The following is a 20,810-nucleotide window of genomic DNA, read 5'->3' as shown; positions in this document are numbered from 1 at the left end:
GTGCAGACATGGCACCACTTGTCTAGACGTGCTGAGGCAGCATCCCACATGCCACAACTAGAAGGACCCACAACTAAAAATACACAACTATGCACCAGGAAGCTTTGGGGAGAAAAAGGAAAAATAAAATCTTTAAAAAAAAAATTGGGCAAATATGAACCAAGAATGATTGATGATAAAAGAATCAAATTCTGGAAATTAAAAGTAATAAAATTAACTATAATTACAATAATTAGTTAAAGGATCCACAAGATAAAAAGACGTAAATGTGACATCAAAAACATAAGACATGGGTGGGGGAGAGCAATAATGTTGAGGTTTACAATGGTATCAAACTTATCAACTTAAAATAGAATATTATAGATATAAGTTGTTATATGTAAACCTCATGGTAACCAAAAAGAAAAAACCTACAGTAAATACACAAAATATAAACAGAAAGGAATATAAACATACTACTAAAGAAAGTCATCAAACCACAAAGGAAGAGAACAAGAGAAGAAACGAGGAACTACAAAAACGGCCAGAAAACAATTAACAAAATGGTAATAAGCACATACTTATCAATAATTACTTTAAATGTAAAATGGCTAAATTCTCCCATCAAAAGACATAGAGTGGCTGGATAAAAAAAAAAACACAACCCATGTATATGCTACCTACAAGAGACTTCCTTTAGATGTAAAGACACACACTGACAAAGTGAAAGGATGGAAAAAGATATTCTACGCAAATGGAAACAAAAAGAAAGCTGACATAGCTATACTTAAACACCAGAAAATAGACTTTCAGACAAAGATTGTAATAAGAGGCAAAACAGGGCATTACATAATGATAAAGAGATCAATCCAAAACGATGATGAAACATTTGCAAATATTTATGCACCCAACATAGGAGTGCCTAAATACATACAGCAAATATTAATAGACCTAAATGGAGACACAGACAGCAATATAATAATAGTAGGGGACTTTAATACCCAACTTACATCAGTGAATAGACCATCTAGACAGAAAATCAATATGGAAACACTAGCCTTAAATGACACATTAGACCAGATGAACTTAACAGATATTTACAGACTATTCCATCCAAAAGCAACAGAATACACATTGTTCTTAAGTGCACATGGAGCATTTTCCAAAATAGATCATATGTTAGGCCACAAAACAAGTATCAATATTTTAAGAGGATTGAAATCATATCAAGACTACTATGAACCATTATATGCCAACAAATTGGACAACCTAGAAGAAAAAGATAAATTCCTAGAAACATACAACCTACCAAGACTGAATCATGAAGAAATAGAAAATCTGAACAGACTATACTAGTAAGGAGATTGAATCAGTAATCAAAAACCTCCCAATGAACAAAAGTCCAGGACCAGATGGCTTCACTGGTGAATTCCACCAAACATTTAAAGAAGAATTAATACTAATCCTTATCAACTCTTCCAAAAGAAAACAAAAAAAAGTAGGGGACATTTCCAAATTCATTTTATAAGGCCAGCATTACCCTAATACCAAAACCAGACTAGGATGACACAAGAAAAGAAAATTACAGGCCAATATCCCTGATGAACATAGATGCAAAAATCCTCAACAAAATATTAGCAAACTGAACTCAACAATATAGCAAAAGGATCATACACCATGATCAAGTTTTTTATGATAAAAACTCTGAACAAAGTGGGTACAGAGGGAAGATACCTCAACATAATAACGGCAATGTATGAACAGCCCACAGCTAACATCATACTCAATGGTATGATGAAACCATAAAAGCTGAAACTTTTCCTATAAGATCAGGAACAAGACAAGGATGCCCACTCTTACCACTTTTATTTAACATAGCATTGGGAGTCCTAGTCAGAATAATTAGGCAAGAAAAAGAAATAAAAGGCATTCAAATAGGAAAGGAAGAAAAAACTGTCACTATTTGCAGAAGATATATTATGTACAGAAAACCCTAAAGACTCCACCAAAAAACTTAGAACTGATAAACAAATTCAGTAAAGTTGCAGGATACAAAATCAATATACAAAAATCTGCTGCATTTCTATACACTAATAACCAACTATCAGGAAGAGAAATTAAGCAAACAGCCTCAGTCACAATTGCATCAAAAAAGAGTAAAATACCTAGGAATAAACTTAACCAAAGAGGTGAAAGACCTGTACACTGAAAACTATAAGACAATGATGAAAGAAATTGGAGAAGACATAAATAAATTGGTAAAATATGCCGTGCTCATGGATTGGAAGAATATTGTTGAAATATCCATACTACTCAAAGCAATCTACAGATTCAATGCAATCCCTATCAAAATTCCAATGGCATTTTTCACAGAAATAGAACCAACAATCCTAAAATTTGTATGGAGTTATAAATGACCCCAAATAGCCAAAGTGATCCTGAGAAAGAACAAAAACCAGGGGTATCATGCTTCCTGATTTCTAAACATATTACAAAGCCATAATAATCAAAATAGTATGGTATTGACCTAAAAACAGACAGATGGATCAAAGGAACAGAATAGAGAGCCCAGAAATAGAGAGCCCAGCATGTATGATCAATTAATTTACAACAAAGGAACGAAGAATATACAATGGAGGAAGAACAGGATCTTCAATAAATGGTGCTAAGAAAACTGGACAGCCACATGCAAAAGAATGAGATTGGACCACTATCTTACACCATACACAAAGATCAACTCAAAATGGGTTAAAGACTTGAATGTAAGACCTGAACCATTAAATTAGAAAAAAACGTAAGGAAAACGCTTCTTGACATAGGTCTTAGTGATGATTCCTTGGATTTGACACCAAAAGCAAAAAAAGAAAGAGAGACTACATCAAATTAAAAAGCTTCTGCACAAGGAAAGAAACCATCAACAAAATGAAAAGACAACCTACTGAATGGGAGAAAATATTTGGAAATCATATGGGGTTAATATTTAAAATATACGAAGAACTCATACAACTTAATAGCAAAAAAACAAACAATCTCATTTAAAATGGGCAGAGGATTTGAACATTTTTCCAAAGAAGATATACAGATGGCCAACAGGTACATGAAAACATGCTCAACATCACTAATCATCAGGGAAATGTAAATCAAAACCATAATGAGATAAAACCTCACACCCATTAGAATGGCTATTATCAAAAAGACAAGAAATAGGTGTTGGCAAGGATGTGAAGAAAAGGGAACCCTTGTATACTGTTGGTAGGAATGTAAATTAGTGCAGCTACTGTGGAAACAGTATGGAAGTTCCTCAAAAAATTAAGAAGAGAACTACCATCTGATCTAGCAATTCCACTGCCGGTTATTTATTCCAAGAAAATGAAAACATTAACTTGAAAAGATATATGCACCCCCAGGTTCACTGCAGCATTATTTACAATAGCCAAGACATGGAAGCAACCTAATTGTCCATCAATGGATGAATAAGTAAAGAAAATGTGTGTGTGTGTGTGTGTGTGTGTGTGTGTACACACACATAAACACAATGGAATATTATTGTCATAAAAAAGAAGGAAACCTTGCCTTTTGTGACAACATGGATGGACCCTGAAGGCTTTACGCTAAATGAAATAAATCAGACAGAGAAAGACAAATACTGTATGATTGCACTTACATGTGGAATCTTAAAAAAAAAAAAAAATGAACTCATAGATACAGAGAACAGATTGGTGGTTGCTACAGGCGAGGGTGGGTGAATGTGATCAAAAGGTACAAACTTCCAGTTATAAAAAGAATAAGTCATGGGGATGTAATGTACATCATGGTGACTACAGTTAATAATACTGCATTGTGTATTTGAAAATTGCTAAGACAGTATATCTCAAAAGTTCTCATCACAAGAAAAACTATTTTAACTATGGTGGTGATGGATCTTAACTAGACTTACTGTGGTGATTATTTTACAACATATAGAAATATTAAATCATTATGCTGCAGCTGAAACTAATATAATGTTATATGTCAATTATATCTCAATTAAAAAATAAATAAGTACCAGCCTGGGCATTTACTAAATATATATATACATATATGTATCACCAGACACATAAACAAACAAGAAAATGTGACCCACAGCCAGAAGAAAGTTCAGTCAATAGAAACAGACTCAGAAAGGAGAAAAATAAAGCAATTAGCATATAAAAGCTTTAAAAACGTTATAATAACCATGATTAACAATTAAAGGAAGACATGAACTTAAACAGAGAAATTACAGATATAAAAAGATGCAAGTGGTACTTCTGGTGATCAAAAATACAGTAGTCAAAGTAAAAGAATTCACTGGATAGGCTTATGGCAAATTAGACACTGTAGAAGAAAATACCAGTAAACTCAAAGATATTGCAATAGAACTACCAAAATGAAGCAGTGTTGAGAAAAAAACAGAAAAGGAAAAAAGAGCTATCAAGCCATGAAAAGACATGGAGGAAACAAATGCATATTGCTAAGTGAAAGTATGAAAAGGCTATATATTGTATGATTCCAACTATTTGACATTCTGGAAAAGGTAGAACTAGAGAGACAGTAAAAAGATTGGGTTTGGAGAAAGAGGGAAGGACGGACAGATAGAGCACAGGAGCAGATACAAGACATATACATACCTGTAATATACACATTACAGATACCATAATGGCAAATACAAGACACAATACATTTGTCAAAACCCACAGAACTGTACAAAACAAAGAGTGAATCCCAATGTGAACTATGGACCTTAATCATAATGTATCAAAATTCCTTCATCAATTGTAACAAACATACCAGACAAATGCAAGATTTTAATAGAGAAAGCTGTGGGGGGAAGGAAGGAGAGGGGCTACGTGAAAGTTCTCTGTACTTTCTGCTCAATTTTTCTGTAAACCTAAAACTGCTCTAAAAAACAAAGTTTATTAACTTAAAAAAACAAACAAAAAAGGTTGGGGACATGTTAAAAGGACAGAGGGTTGAGGCCGGCCTGGTGGTGTAGTGGGTAAGTTTGTGTGCTCTGCTTCAAAGGTCCAGGTTCGCAGATTCAGATCCTGGATGCAGACCTACACACTGCTTGTCAAGCTATGCTGTAGCGGCATCCCACACACAAAGTAGAGGAAGACTGGGAGAGATGTCAGCTCAAGAACAATCTTACTCAAGCAAGAAGAGGAAGATTGGCAACAGATGGTAGCTCAGGGCCAATGTTCCTCACCAAAAAAAAAAGAAAAAAGACATAGGGGACAATCGGAAAGAGCCAGGGGCCAAAGTGGAACTATTCAAGAAACAAAATAATGTAGTATTAGATTATAACCCAGAAATACAGCACCTAGATCTGCCATACATCAAGCAAAAGAAATCTACAGAACACAGTATGCTCAAATCTAACTCTGAGAGATCTGCTGCATCTTAGTCCTATACTATCCATTTTCCCCTCATCAACTACTATATTCATGAACCCCTCCTTCCTTTTCTCTTCCAGTGCCCATATTGCAAGCATCATTCAAGGCTCTCGGCTAAGCTATCTCTACCCAAAAGTCCCTCCAAGAACTCATTTGTTTTCAAGGTTTCAACTTGGTAATAAACCTCAAAATAATATCAACCCCTAACACCTGCACTACGTCCGCATCAACTAATGGTCATGTCTACTTGTATATTTCACATCTCCTCAAATTCAACACGTCCCAAATTAAACTCATTTCATCTACCAATACCAAAATTCCCTACACACAGTTTCCCCATCCCAACTTCAGCTTCTATCAATTACCACTTGCCCACTCACCTAACTCCCAAACCTGCAGGTATCCTCTTTGTCCCCTAAAGTCCCAACGTATCACTAAGACTCATCACTTTCTTTCATATCGACCTCTTCCTCTCCTTTCCACTTCTGCCACTTTAATTTATGCCTTTATTACTACACTCCTGAATTACTTCAAGAGCCTCCTCCTTGTACTCCTGATTAAACTCTTCCCTAATTCATCCTAAATATATTACAGTTTTCATGTAGCTAGCCCTCAATTATTGGTCACTGTAATGATTGTTGTTGAAGATTTCAGTGGATACTATTGGTTGGTGACCCAATATCTGTTCCCCTTTGCTGATGGAGCCCCAATTTTGTCTGGGTACTCTCCACTTTCCAAAGTGACTCAGGGAAATGAATCCTAGGGTGAATCTTGATTGGTTGTACACAATCACGGCAATCCCATCCGCCAAGATTTAAGTCCAAGCATGTCATGAAATGTGAGAAGTGGCCCTTTTGAAGACTTCTGGGAAAGATTTCTTTGCTCCTACAAAGGTGACACAGAAAACATGGTACTTTCTTACTCTGAATGTTGTCACATCTAAATGAAATTCTTGAAACTCCTGCAGCCAACCTGAAGATGAAGCTGGCAAGCACAGGAAGGAGGGCAGAGGCAAGAGTACTGAAATAAGTGGAACGGAAACTCAACATCCAGTCCCTGAGGAAGCCCAATATACGTAAATGGATAAATCTCAGAAGCATTATGTTTCAGGAAAAAAACCACAAAAGGAGCACATATTGTAATGATTCTATTTACATGTTCCATATGAAGTTCTAAAAATAGGCAAAATTAATCTACAGTGATAGAAATCAGATTATCAGTTGTCTAAAGCAGGATCTGGGGGGAGGACTGACTTGGAAGAAGCAACAAAGAACTTTTTTAGGGTGATGAAAATGTTCTATATTGTGACTGGACTGGTGGTTACATTTGCGAAAATTCACCCAAGTGAACTCTTAAAATGAGTGCATTTTACTGTATATAAATATCTCAATAAAGTTGATTTAAGAAAGAGCGATAATTAGCACTATAGTATGCCAGATGGTTGTAAGTGCCATGGAGCAAAATAAAGCCAAAAATGGAGAGTGAGAATATAAGAGGCAAGTAGGTGGGGGTACAAGTATGTGTATAATTTTAACTATGGTGGTCATGAAAGGCCTCAATGCCTTTTCAGTAAAGAACTGAAGGAAGAGAAGGTGTAAGTCATGTAGGCATCTGGAAGAAGGCTTCAGGCACAGAGACCAGGAACTGCAAAAGCCCTTGTCTTTTTCACTGATGAAATGGAAAGCCATCTGAAGATTTTGACTAGAGTGATCTGACTTATGTTTTAAAAGCATCACTCTGGCTGTTCAGTTGAGAACAGCTATAAAATGGTAAGGATGGAAGCAGGGAGTCTGGTTAGGAAGCAACTGCAATAATCCAATAGTATTTTAAACCAGGGTGGTAGTAAGTAGAAATGTTCAGATTCCAGACAAAATTTAAAGAGAGAGCCTTTGCTAATGGATTGAATGTAAGATTGAAAGAGAGGAAGAAGTCAAGGATGACTCCAAAATTTGGAAGAATTGGAAGGAGAGAAAACTCATTTACTGAAGTGAGGAAGACTGAAGGAAGAACTGGCTTATTTGTAAACAGTGAGAATTTTATTTTGGTCAAGTTAATCTTGAGATGCCTGTTAGACCATCCAATGGAAATGTAAAGTAGGCAGATGGATATACAAGTTTGAAGTTCAGGAAGGGGTCTAAGCTAAAGATAAAAATCTGGGAGTTGTCAGTATATAAAAAGGCATGTAAAGAGATAAGCTTTAATGAGATCACTAACAGACTGAGAATAGAGAAGAGAAAAAAAGCCAAAGGCTGAGCCCAAGGTCAATCTAATATTTGGAAATGGGAAAGAAAAGGAAACAGTAAAGGAGACTGAGAAAGAATGGCCAGTGAAATAGGAGGAAAACCAAGAGGCAGTATCCTAGAAGCCAAAGGAAGAAAGTGCTTCAAGGAAGAAAGATCAATCAACTGGACCAAACGCTACTGATAGGTTAAATAAGATGAGGACTGTGAATTCAAAGGAATTCTTAGAGAATCGCGGTCTCTTCAGGAACCCAATTCCATGTGAACATTCCTTGTTCTAGATAAGTCATTCACACACTACTAGGTTCAATTTGTACAAATTAAAAATCACTGCGTATTTTTAAATCAAACTATTACTCCTGAAATGGAAGCAGTAGTATGTTAATCTATTTTAAACATGATGCTTATTTTTGGTCACTATCTGGTATTCTAAGTATTCTAGTAAATAATCACCTCTGATGTTTACCACTTTTACTCTGGCCTCATCAAACTCCAAACATTTCCACATCTAAGAATCAAGCTATGCTACAACTTTTTCTAAGATGTGACCTTTATTTTACTAGTAGGTTAAAATATAACATCGGATAAAATATAACCATGGATAGTAAAAAATTACAATCCAATGAGTACTGAAGGACACAAACAGAACAGAAGACTCCTGGTACAGAAGCAGAAAGTTACAGAGAAATATAAATATATTTTGGCACAAATGCAAAAGACTCAGTCAGACACACACATACAGGATGCATATTGTGGTCCAAATCTTTTTAACTTGAGCCAAACAATGTAAAAGGCTCAGCTTAGGACAGTCATGCTCTTATCTATTTAAAGATACATTTTTAACACTGGGCTCCTGCTGCTGTACAAATTTTGATACAAGAACATTTCAAGTCCTCTTCAAACCCAAAGGAACAGTGTCTTCCAAGTAATCTGGTCCATTTCAAGGTAATTGATCTTCCTCAGAATATAATTTGGTGATGAGAGCTCCTGGCCAGGACAATGAGATAACATTCTCCCAGACATGTCCATTCAAACTTAAATTCTAAAAATAAATGGAGCATACATTCTTCACAAAACCACAGGCACTAACGGTGCATACAACACACCACAATCCTAATTATTCCATCTGGGCAAAGGATACTTGCAGTTCACAGCAATTCCTGATACAAGTAATAAGAAAGAAAAGAATACTAGTAAGTCATTATCAAGTGTCTGTTCATAGATACAGACTGACTCTCACCTTCTACGTCAATATTTTTTCTGAGTTCCTTTTTGGATTTTTCATTAAGTAGATTATGTTCCCTGACATGAATATTTCAGTCCTCTCTCAAACAGATTAGATGGCAAGTTGTTCCTAAATTTGCCACTATAAGTGGCAGATAAAATCAGAAAATTCTTGATACAGCTTAAAATTGATTGTTTTTCATTTCAGAGAAATTCAGCTAGAGTTAAGGCAGTTGCAGCACACAATCCCCCAATGACAAAGTAATTAACTTCAAAATTACTGCTCCCTTCACTTTTATTTATATAGGAACAACAGGTAATGGTACTTTTCACCCTTCCCTCAGTTAACTACATTGATTCCTGCTTATCACAAACTGGAATACACTGTAGTATCCTCTTGTGTTGTTGAATAGTTGCTACTTTCATGCAACAAAGGCAGATTTTGTTTAACCCTTTGTCAGTTAAAAAAAAAAAAGTCAGGCCTTTTGACGTCAGGAAATGCAGAAGCAAAGTCCTCCAAGTAATGAAATGAATCAATTACATTTACATTTTTTAAACAAGTTCGAGCCTAAAATAAGTAACCCTCCCACAAGGACACACGAAAATTTTATTTTAGCATGTCAGTACATCCAAAGATAAGTATAACAGACTTCTTTTTCCTTTTTTACAATAGACTTCTAATTAGCACAACATTTTCGAAATTAATTTCCTGTGTTTCTGTGAGATTGTTTGGGTTCTGGAGGACATGGGAGGGGAAGAAGGGAAAGAATTATTAAAAGTACTCTTCTGCAGAAGAAACATAGCTACGTAATTCCTAGGCACATGTTTGTTAACTTCCCCTGGCATAAAAATAGTGATGTCATTCTACACAGCAGTACAGCAGAGTTATAATGAACACCAAGTTTTTAAATCACTGACAACTTAAGGAAATTAAGAATATTACTCAAAAATCTCCTCTCCCTAAAGTGCCACATCTGTGGAAGAGGACAGTGTGCCCATCTGGGGTTATATACATACCCAACATCAACAAAACTGAAGTCATTTTTCCCTGCACAACAGGAAGAGCTGGTTTTTTTCCCTTAGAACTCTGAGCAATGAAAGCCACTTTAAATGGCTCTGTATAAAAACACAAGAAGGGTGTGTCAGATTCTATTAGTAAAAGCAGCTCAATATCAAGAATTCCTCTTCCTTTAAAATAAAATCTAAAAAATAACTAAAAAGTTCCTTTTTACCTTTAAAAATTATTTTCTCTTTACTTCATTTTCTCTACTCTAAAATACAGATTAACATCTTTAAAGAGAGTATAAAAGGAGTTTATAAATTTGAATTTGCAATGTGGCTCTCACAACAAAAGAAATCTGCACATTTTTTTTCTCCTATAGTAGGCTCTAAATAAAACATGGAAACTTGATTCCAGTGAGAACAACAATATAAACTATTTTTACTATAATATCAACAATATTTACTACACCAAGATTTGTGGTTTATTTCCTAATCTCTTAGGAATAAAATATAATACAACTATTTCTTCAGCTTTAAAATTACCTCAAATTGACTGCAATACCATGAAATTGTAAAATGGTTGCAAAACTTGAGGCAGCATGACTATATCCCTTTCTATTAATATTTAACATAACTAACCTTAGAGAAACTGCAAATATTTCATCCTGGCTTTACTAAATGTCACAATTCAAATTACAAGTCAACATCCAAACTAACAATTAAAATCACAACAAAACCAACATAACATTTTAAACAAAAGGCAGTTAAACCAAGCTGTCATGAAGAGTTCAGATTTCCACATCCTAATTAGTCAAAAAATTGCTCAACTATTTAGAATTTTTTTTAATATCTGATCTATCAGGAATATACCTACTGTTTTGACTTTCTACCTGTGCCACATTTATCTTAAGTTTTAAAATTCTGGACCTGTCAACCGTTAGAGATCAACCATCAAATTACTTCAACAAGTGGAAATAGAAACACCGCTCCCAAACAGCAATTCCTGCATTGCCAGACACTTATCTAGTCGGTAGATTTATACCATTGTTCATTCTTAGTTCCTTAAAAGTAAAAAATACCCACAGAAGGTGGCATACCTCTAAATTAGTTTAAATATGGTACAAAGTTATTTTTAGTTAGGTTCAAGTTTTAAAAAGGGACTAATCATTCTTTTCAAAGGCTAATCTACTTAAGTTCCTTCCACATTAAAAAAAAAAAAGCTTAATTTGTCTCTTTTGGAAATAAGAAATGCTATTTATGTAATGCTTAAGCAAAAGGATATTAGAGTAATAGAATAATAGACCTGACATCACATCAGGGTCAGGATCAAACCTATTGTTAATAAAAATAAGTTTGACATTTATTCTAATGATAGTCCCTTCAAATACTAGCATGGCTAAATGTCACTTATATGCACTTTCAAATATAATTCTTATTTTAAAAAAATACTCTTATCTTTTACTATGCAAAGTAAAAAGGAAGAAAATTCCTATAAACTGGTTCTTATTCATGAAAAAAAGATATAAGAAACATCCACATAATATTTATTTGAGAGTTGTGTCTAGTCCCTCCTTGCATGCTAGAAAGACGCAAAGACAAACACTTCCAACTATTCAGACAGATCATTCCACAGTTGTAACTTTCATCATAGTTCTCAAAGCAGCATGGTGAGGTCAGCTCACAAACAGCTTAAGTAGCAAAACTAGAAATTGGTGGTAGTAGTATCAGGCTACATAACAGCCTCTCCAAAGAATATGAAGTAAGAGAACTAAAATGTGCTGGCAACGCGCCAAGAGACTGGATGGAATATAGTTTTGAGCAATGAATACACAGAGCTTACGATATATAGCAATTCTTCATCTTTTACCCTGTAGCTTGATTTTCCTTGTTTTAAACCAAAAACAGCCATATAGAAGAGGTATTTAACACTACTATGTTCTTCCATACTTAATGACTTGAAAAGCATCTGGGCTTGCAACGATTTGGTAAACTAAATACACACTCTAAAAAGAAAAATCTGACTTCCATCCTATGTGAAGATGAGGAAGGTAAAATACATAAAATTATATTGATATTATTCTGCATAGAATAGCCTTTATTCTCGAAGGATTTTACTGCCCTCAGCATAATTCTAAAGACTTAGGTTTTTCTATATTCATTTCTCACTGAATATCTCTGCAACTGGTTGGCATTCAGAATTAGTCAACTTTCTCAATAGCTTTAATAAAGAATTAACCCTGTCAGATCAAAGGACATAATTATGGTCAGAAACAATCCCTTTTATCTTTATCGAAATATATTTTACTTTTATAATTTCATCTTTATTGAACTGTATATTAAAACAGAATAATAAAGTCTAATTCTTAAGTCTCTGACATGTTGTAAACATATTTTCTAAAAAACCAAAAGAAAATGCAGTTATTTTAGGCAAGAGAAAGAATCATATTCAATTCAAATCAATACACATTTAACACCTATTATGTGCCACACATTATGCTGAGAACTAAGGAAACAAAGATAAATACATATACGGTCTTACAGAGCCAACAATCTAGCTGGGGAGACTGACCCACTTAAAAATTAATCTCTCTCTGCTCTAGCAGCTAGAGAAACAAAAGCCCTGGTATCACACACTAAAGTGTGAATAAGTCTGCCAGAGAGGATGGAAAAATCTTCAGAGAAGATGAGCTATGTCTTGAAGGATGAGAATTTCACAAGGGAAAGCAGCATACTGCAGACCAAGAAGGACAGAATAAGCAAAAGCAAGAAAGCACAAAAACATGGCATGTGTGAGGAAGCCCATGTGGCAAGGGGAGGGATAACAATTTCTGGAACATGTGCTACTACTCTTCTACCCTCACCCCACGATAGACATCACTAATCAATTAACGAATGTTTAAAGCCCACATGAGACAAACTCCTTCTCAACAGATAACCCAAAACCAATGGAAAGAGGTAAGTCCATGAGGTGAAATTTACATGCTATCCTGAGCCTGGGAATACAAAGCGGTGGGACTTGAGGCTAGAAGGGTAAATTAAGGACAGATTATGAATGACCATGAATGTTGGGTTAACAAGTTTAGATTTTATCCTATGGGCAATAGAGGATGAACAAAGGATTTTATGAAAAATATTGACATGATCAATTCTGTCAGATGTTTGAAGAACGCATTTGGACAGACAGAATAAGGGCAGAAAGAACAGTTAAGATGCTACCACAATAGTCTAAGCAGGACACAACGAGGCCCGGATTTCAGTTATGGCAAAAATCTACTGCAGGCTCTAAAACAAAATCGGAGTGTTTAATGGGATTTTATAATTCACGATTTTAAAACAACAGTTTGAGAAAAATTAATATTCTAATTAGTTTTCCCAAAAAATACTCAAAAAGGAAAAGAAAAGACAAACTAAGGTAAAGACTAGAATTAAAGAAATGAATCACAATGATACTCAAGATTACTCAAGACTATAAATTCAGAAATAGATATTTCAGGTTTAGCATCAAGAAAGAAAACGTCCTCATGACCAGACTAATACTCAGCAAGTCCTTTCTTCCTGAGGGCACTAATACTCTAGCCAAACAACAAACTCTATTCACCTTACATGCCCCTACAATGTAGGGTCAAATTCACACTCCCAGTGAGATGCAGAAAGCACAAAAGTCAAATTTAAAACCAAAGTTTGAAACCATACAAGAGTTCTGCTTTATCCAAACATGTAAAAATTACGTTTCTTTTAAGAAACATAATTTATATGAACTAAATCTCCTGAAAATACTATTTTACCATTAACTAATTCATATCCCAGGCATTAAACTCTAAAATTCTTTTATTTATTTACTTATTTATTTATTTATTTTGGTGAGGAAGATTGGCCCTGAACTAACATCTGTGCCAATTTTCCTCTATTGTTTGTATGTAAGATGCCACCTCAGCATGGGTGGATGAGCGGTGTGTAGGCCCACGTCCAGGATCCAAACCCGTGAACCCAGGGCCGCCAAAGCAGAACTTAACCACTACACAACTGGGCGGGCCCCTCTAAAATTCCTTGTGTGGAACAGATCCTATCTGTAGCACTTCGGGCAGTATGCAAAAAAAGCAACTCTCCTATCACTCCTGCAGAATGTTTAATAAATGAAATTATTCTAATTAAAAATAAAAACTTCAGGGCCAGCCTGGGGGCGCAGCAGTTAAGTGCACACCTTCTGCTTCGGTGGCCCGGGGCTCACCAGTTCGGATCCCCGGTGCCGACATGGCACTGCTTGGCACACCATGCTGTGGTAGGCGTCCCACATATAAAGGAGAGGAAGATGGGCAGGGGGATATGAGCTCAGGGCTAGTCTTCCTCAGCAAGAAGGGGAGGATTGGCAGCAGTTAGCTCAGGGCTAATCTTCCTCAATAAATAAATAAATAAATAAATAATAAAATAAAAACTTCATTGTAGCTCAAAAGGTCAAAGATATTCAAAGAGTCTTTCTATTTTGGAAAAAGAGAGTCTTTAGCTATCGCAAGCAAAGGCTAATGTAGTGATGTTAAATCCAAATGCAACATGTTTACAAGCATGCTAGAAAAGCTAGTATTACCATTTTAAGACCTAAGGATACTCACATTAAGGATAAAATTACCCAGTAGTGAATGCCAACAATGCACTTGGTACTATATAGACACATACTCAAGGATTCTACTTCGTTCTTATCCCAATTCTTTTGTGTCTCGGTAACAAATTCTCAAATTGGGATTCTGTTTCTCTTAAAACAAGCTAAAATGAAAAATACGAACTCCAGAGACAAAATGTATTTGTGGTATATTGTTTCTGAGAAAGGAAATCAGATCATAATCTATCTCTTTTCCAGAAAGATATGGATTAGCTAGTCATGAGCAGGGTCTACTTCTCATGATGTCATCCCAAAGCCATTACTAAATGTTACACATGTTATGCTTCCTTCAAATCAATCACAAAACAAGTCATCCTAAGACTGAGGTCAAATTCCATTCTAACTAAAAGATCTCCAGACTTGAAGTAATGGTCCACTTACTAAGTAATATTCAAAGACCAAATTCCAGAAAAACCCTCCTCCTGTACCACCCCCCACTTAAAAAAAAAAAAAAAATCAGTCTTCTTTTAGCTCAGTGTAATGGAATGTGACCTGTAGTTAAGAGCTTTGCCATTCCTTATTTACTGCTTAAAGAACATGAAGCAGATCTATTCTCTTGCATAAAGATAATCTATTTTTAAAAGAAAAAAAGTGAAGTGTAGGTGGTTAATCAGATAACAATTAGAACAAACAAAAGGTAAATTGGTTTACTCGGTTTCTCATGTGTTACAGTTGGAACAAGCATATTTACATAACTGAATTTTTATTTTTATTTTACTTGTTTTTTTCTCAGTGAGGAAGACTGTCCCTGAGCTAACATCTGTGCCCATCTTCCTCTATTTTCTATGTGGGATGCCAGCACAGCATGGCTTGATGAGCGGTGTGTAGGTCCATACCTGGGATCTGAACCTGCGAACTCCAGGCCAAGGAAGCAGAGTGTGTGGACTTAACCACTATGCCACGAGCTGGTCCCTATTTTTATTTTACAACATTAGTCAGACATCTAAAAGATTTATGAATTGTATGACTCCTAATAAATTAGATAGGGGAGGGAGGTTAGAACTACAACTACTTAAATCTTCACACACAAAATTACTATAAACATCTTTTCATGACAAATCATATTATCATTGAAGTTACATACTTAACTACTTAATCGTAGAGAGAACAGGGAAATATTTAAGAAATGTACTTCAAAGTCTAAAATTAAACACATCTACCTGAGGTTCAGTTTCCCATTTTTAAAAAAAGAAAGTATTTGACTAGATGATCTTTAAAGCTACTATGATACTTCACCCCAAGTTTAAAATGAACAAATTCTATGATTTAATTCAGACGAAACCTCTCCCAAGATAATCCCCTTAAGGATATATTTTACTTACATTCTTCCTACACCTTCATACATGTTAGTCTCATCTACCAAAGTCATAATCTCTGTATCTGTAAGATGTGCATGCTTTTTCGTTCTGTTTAGCTGTTCAATCTGTATGTCTGCAAGCTTCACCTTCTGCTGAGTGTCAATAACTTTGGCTTGAAGCTCTGTAAAAGCCTAATAAAAACAAGTCCTTGATTTAGTATGCGAAACATTTTACAGGAAACATTTAAGTCAAATGCAAATATATTAAAATAAAGCATGCTAATCAGAGACAAAGATGTGAAATTTACCAGAGCAAACACCAAGACAATACAATTATATCAAGTGATCAAGCCACTATGCTAAATACAGAATTTAGCCTGTCCTCTGAAGAAGCAATCTATTTGAAGCAGCAAAACAAATGCTCATTAAATAATAACTATACCAAGTAGCAGCTACCCAAGGAATAATCAAAGTAATAAAGGCAACAGCCAGAGGATGAAACCCAGAGACCCAAAACAAGAACCATAAATGTAGTAACTTGCTACATTTGTATTACACGACTAGGTTTCAAAGCACTTTCCCACATTTGTTCGAAATATTAAAATGGCAATATTAACATGAGAACATTAATGGATATAATAAAAAATCTCATTTACTCCTCTCAACAATCTTACGAGTTAGGGATGGTAGTTTCATCATCGTAGTTTACAAATTAAGTAACTGACTGTGTTAAACAGATATGAGTGGCTTGCACAGGGTTAAGAACTATTAGGTAGAAAGGCAGGTACAGTACTTAAATCCATTTCTTCTCACTCCTAGTTGAGAAATCTTTCTGTTCTGTCTACAGTAATATTCAGAATATGAGTATTTGTAAGAGAAAGACAAAAACGAGAAAAAAATTTCAAGGCATTGGTAAAATTTATTATGAACTTCATATGCACATACCAAGCCAAATTTGACCCTTGTGTACACTTAACTCAAAGACAAACACAGTTCTTCGATATTCTTGTTCAAGTGCCTGGAATGACTTTCACCTGCTGTCAAATTTATGCCTTTCTAATAACATTTGTGACTGCAATATATGGCAAAAGCTACTACTTAACTTTTATTGACTTTGTTCTAACCTAATAGTGCAGTTTCAAAACATTTATGAGTTTGAGGAGAGAGGAGGTACCTGAAACTTCCTATTAGTCTCCACTCCCTCCCAGGAAAAAAACAAACCTTATAAAGATATTAGAAGATAAAACCTTTAAACGACAAGTTTCTTTTATAGTTAATTTAACTGGTTGTCAATATATCCAACTTAAGTTTGTAATCATTTTTTTAGTTTGCATTGTTTGCCCACAGATTTCTTAGCAACAAATTCAAACAATACTGGGAGGTAAGCATATTCACAGCTGTACTCTATTGTCAGCTCTTTCACTAACCCCTGACTTAAATTTTTAAATTTTAACAGAAATAAAAGGTAAACTTCTAGAATGCTTCAAGCATTCTTAAAATGAATTTTGTTTTGCATGTAAAATTACAGGTATTGCCTGACTGTTCTGTTCACAGTTTGCTAAGGAAGCTACTATATTGTTAAAGCTGAGATATTACAGCATTAGAGATCATCACATAAGGGCTAAAGTTACAAGTTTCGAAACAAGAATGACAAAAAGCAAGGCACATACACGTAACTCCTCAGAGCAATAACAAACATCTTCATTTTTAGGAGCAACAGCTATTTCAGCTGTCCTATTTCTTATGCAAAGGTTGACCAGAAAACAGTCTTTAGTAAAATCTGCTTTTCTGAAAAAACTGAATGGTCAAAACGTGTGGAGTAAGGCAGAGAATGCTGGATTCTAGTCCTAACCTCAGAGTTTTTTCTGATATTCAGTTTCTTTTTCCAGAAAAGTATAGGTTTCAAGTAGATGAAGTCTAGTATCCTTTCAATCCCCGTGCCCCCGAACCCCCCAAACAAAGGTATGGCTTGGGGTCGTTAGTGGTGTTAAAATCCTGACAACTCTCAGGTGGCAAAAAATGTTTCTAAGTAACAACACGTTAATAAGCAATTGTTTGAAGAGAGAAACCCAATTCCTTCAAATATCGATTTTATTTGGAAAACATTACTGGACTTGTTTATTTCACAAGTTCTTCAAAAAAGGTGGGAAGGGGTCGGGAGCCGAAGCCCTGAGATGAACATTGCTATGAGAATATCTGATTCTCAAATGTATGTATATACTGAGACCTTTCAAGATGGGATCAAATAAGTGGCCTAAAACACACAAGGTTGGACTTGGGAGTTTTGCAGAGCAGATAAGGATGCAGAATTACAAATGGCTTGGCTAGGGCAAGTCGTCCGAAAGGGCTCCAAATTGAAACGCTCACTTCAGGCCTTACTATGGAACTGATGGCTCCGAGTGCAAGGAAACGGCTATAAAGCGCGGAACGAGGGTACAGGCCAGCCATCGGCCTGCCAGACTTACCCAGACCCAGCCCAACCGGCTCTTATCCAGCTAAAGCCGCCCGCCCCCTACTCCAGCCTAAGGAGGCCCGGTCCCACCTTAGGACTCCTGGAAATCATTCCCCAATTCCCTGGGGCCTCTTTCCTTCCGCAGGACTCGAGCCTCACTCTACATTCTTGTCTAAAGTCCCCTTAGCTTCCAAAAAGAAGCCACTGCCTGCTCAAGACGCTCTTTTACCTTCTTCAACTCCAGATCCACGGGCGCCGCCATCTTGGTTCACACTCTGCGCCTGCGCGGTGGAGACGGCCGGAAAGAGGGGAGGGGGAAGGGCGCGCCTTGGCAGTTTGATTGTCCCGCCTCCTTCTGCGCCTGCGCACGAGTCGGGCTAGTAGCTATTCTTCCCCGCTCTGGGCCTAGCAACCGTTGATTCAGAGTCTCTATTCCCCATGTGAGCTATCAGGCCTGGCCTGCTTCTCTATATCCTTCCAGACAGAGCACGATGCGCAGATTTTGGGTATGGTTTTAAGCATTTTGACAAATAGTTTGTGCTGCTAAAAGGAGATGTATGTAGATCAGGCCAAAACCTCTTCATTCATTCAGTTTTTCAAGCTAGTCCCTGTGTTGTCAAGAAGAGAAAGAATCAGCCTGAGCCTCGGGCATGCCAACTTGAAGACCAGAAGGCTTAGCTGAAGTGTTCTCCCAAACAACTTATTTCTACTGAACGCTTCTGGAAGACTTTCTAGACACAATGGTTCTCAAGAGAGGCCAAATAAGTTTGCTGAAAAAAAATACAGGGCCGGCCGGTGGCACGGCAGTTAAGTGTGCACGTTCCACTTTGGTGGCCCAGGGTTCACTGGTTCAGATCCCCGGTGAGGACATGGCACAGCTTGGCAAGCCATGCTGTGGCAGGCATCCCACATATAAAGTAGAGGAAGGTGGGCATGGATGTTAGCTCAGGGCCAGTCTTCCTCAGCAAAAAGAGGAGGATTGGCAACAGTTAGCTGAAGGCTAAACTTCCTCAAAAAAAAAAAAAAATACAGATTGTCTGGTCCTCATCCCAAACTTATTTAGAATCTTAGATTGGGGCCTAGAAATTTGCACTTTTTCAAACTCCCCTTATGACCTCATGCAAGTCGTCTGCAGACCACATTTTTTTTTAAGATTTTATTTTTCCTTTTTCTCCCCAAATCCCCCCAGTACATAGTTGTGTATTTTTAGTTGCGGGTGCTTCTAGTTGTGGCATGTGGGACACCGCCTCAGCATGGCCTGTTGAGTGGTGCCATGTCTGCACCCAGGATTTGAACCGGTGAAACCCTGGGCCCCTGCAGCAGAGCGTGGGAACTTAACCACACAGCCACAGGGTCAGCCCCTACGTTGATAATTATTAACGACATTTTTTCATAGTCTTCTGTCATTTGTATACTGCTAAAAAGTCCTGTCAGCCTGCTTGACATAATTTTGTTAGAAATCTGTCTTTTCTCCAATGCCTTTTAAGACATTCCCTTTGTTTTGGGTTCTGTCTTTCCACCTTGATGTGTGTGTGTGTGTTTTCTTTATTTTTCCTCCTTGAGATATAGTGTGCTTCTTTAATCTGAGGATTAATGTTAATTCTGAAAAATGTTCAACCAGCATCTCAAAAATGTTGACTCTCCACCACTTTCTCTCATTATTCCTACTAAAACTCCCATTAGAAATATGAAGCATCCATATCGCTTAGCCTCTATTTTACACTTACTGTTTATTTCCTGAATCCTGGGTGATTTATTCAATTCGCTCCACCAATTTACTAATTCTCTCTTCAACTATGTCTAGTTTACTCTTTAAACCGTCTCTTGGGTTTTTATTTCAATACCTATTGTCTTAAATTCCTAAAATTGTATTTGACCCTTTCGTGATAAAAACTCAACAAATTAGGAATAGAAGCAAACTACTTTAACATAATAAATCCATATACGAAAAACCCATAATGAACATCATACTCAATGGTGAAAGACTGAAAGTTTTTCCACTAAGATCAGGAAAAAGGCAAGGATACCTGCTTTTGTCACTTCTACTCAACATAGTACTAGAAGTTCTAGCCAGAACAATTAGGCAAGAAAAGAAATAAAAGTCATCCAAATTGGAAATGAAGAAGTAAAATTATTTCTGTTTGTAGATGATATGATCTTATATGTAGAAAACATTAAAGATTTCACCAAAAAAATTGTTAGAACTAATAAATATATTCAGTTAAGTATCAGGATACAAAGTCAACACACAAAAATCAGTTGCATTTCTATATACTAACAATGAACAAGCCAAAAGGGAAATTAAGAAAACAATTTCATTTACAATAGCATCAAAAGAATACAATACTTAAGAATAACACAACCAAGGAGGTAAAAGACTTGTACAATAAAAAATATAAAATGTTGCAGAAGGAAATTAAAGAAGACAGAAATAAATGGACAGACATCCTGTGTACATGAATTGGAAGACTCAATATTGTTGTCAATACTACCCAAAGTGATCTACAGATTCAATGCAATCCCTATAAAAATTGCAATGACTTTTTTT

The 20,810-nt window shown here is 36.1% G+C and overlaps 1 protein-coding gene across 1 annotated transcript in view; it reads right to left on the bottom strand.

The window, feature by feature from the left end:
* Nucleotides 1-19,075, bottom strand: part of PFDN1 (prefoldin subunit 1) — a 59,549-nt gene extending 40,474 nt beyond the window's left edge. Inside the window, exons 1-2 of the mRNA XM_005599355.4 lie at nucleotides 18,492-19,075; nucleotides 15,836-16,002 (exon numbers count right to left, since the gene is read on the bottom strand). Of these exons, the coding sequence (XP_005599412.1) occupies nucleotides 15,836-16,002; nucleotides 18,492-18,524 (200 nt within the window). The 5' untranslated portion in view covers nucleotides 18,525-19,075. The remainder of the gene's footprint in view (nucleotides 1-15,835; nucleotides 16,003-18,491) is intronic.
* Nucleotides 19,076-20,810: the final 1,735 nt, after the last annotated feature.

The sequence above is a fragment of the Equus caballus genome, chromosome 14 (assembly GCF_041296265.1).
Source record: "Equus caballus isolate H_3958 breed thoroughbred chromosome 14, TB-T2T, whole genome shotgun sequence".
Lineage (NCBI taxonomy): Eukaryota > Metazoa > Chordata > Mammalia > Perissodactyla > Equidae > Equus > Equus caballus.
The sequence above is the reverse complement of the archived record's forward strand: the minus strand, read 5'-3'. Positions and strand labels throughout refer to the sequence as shown.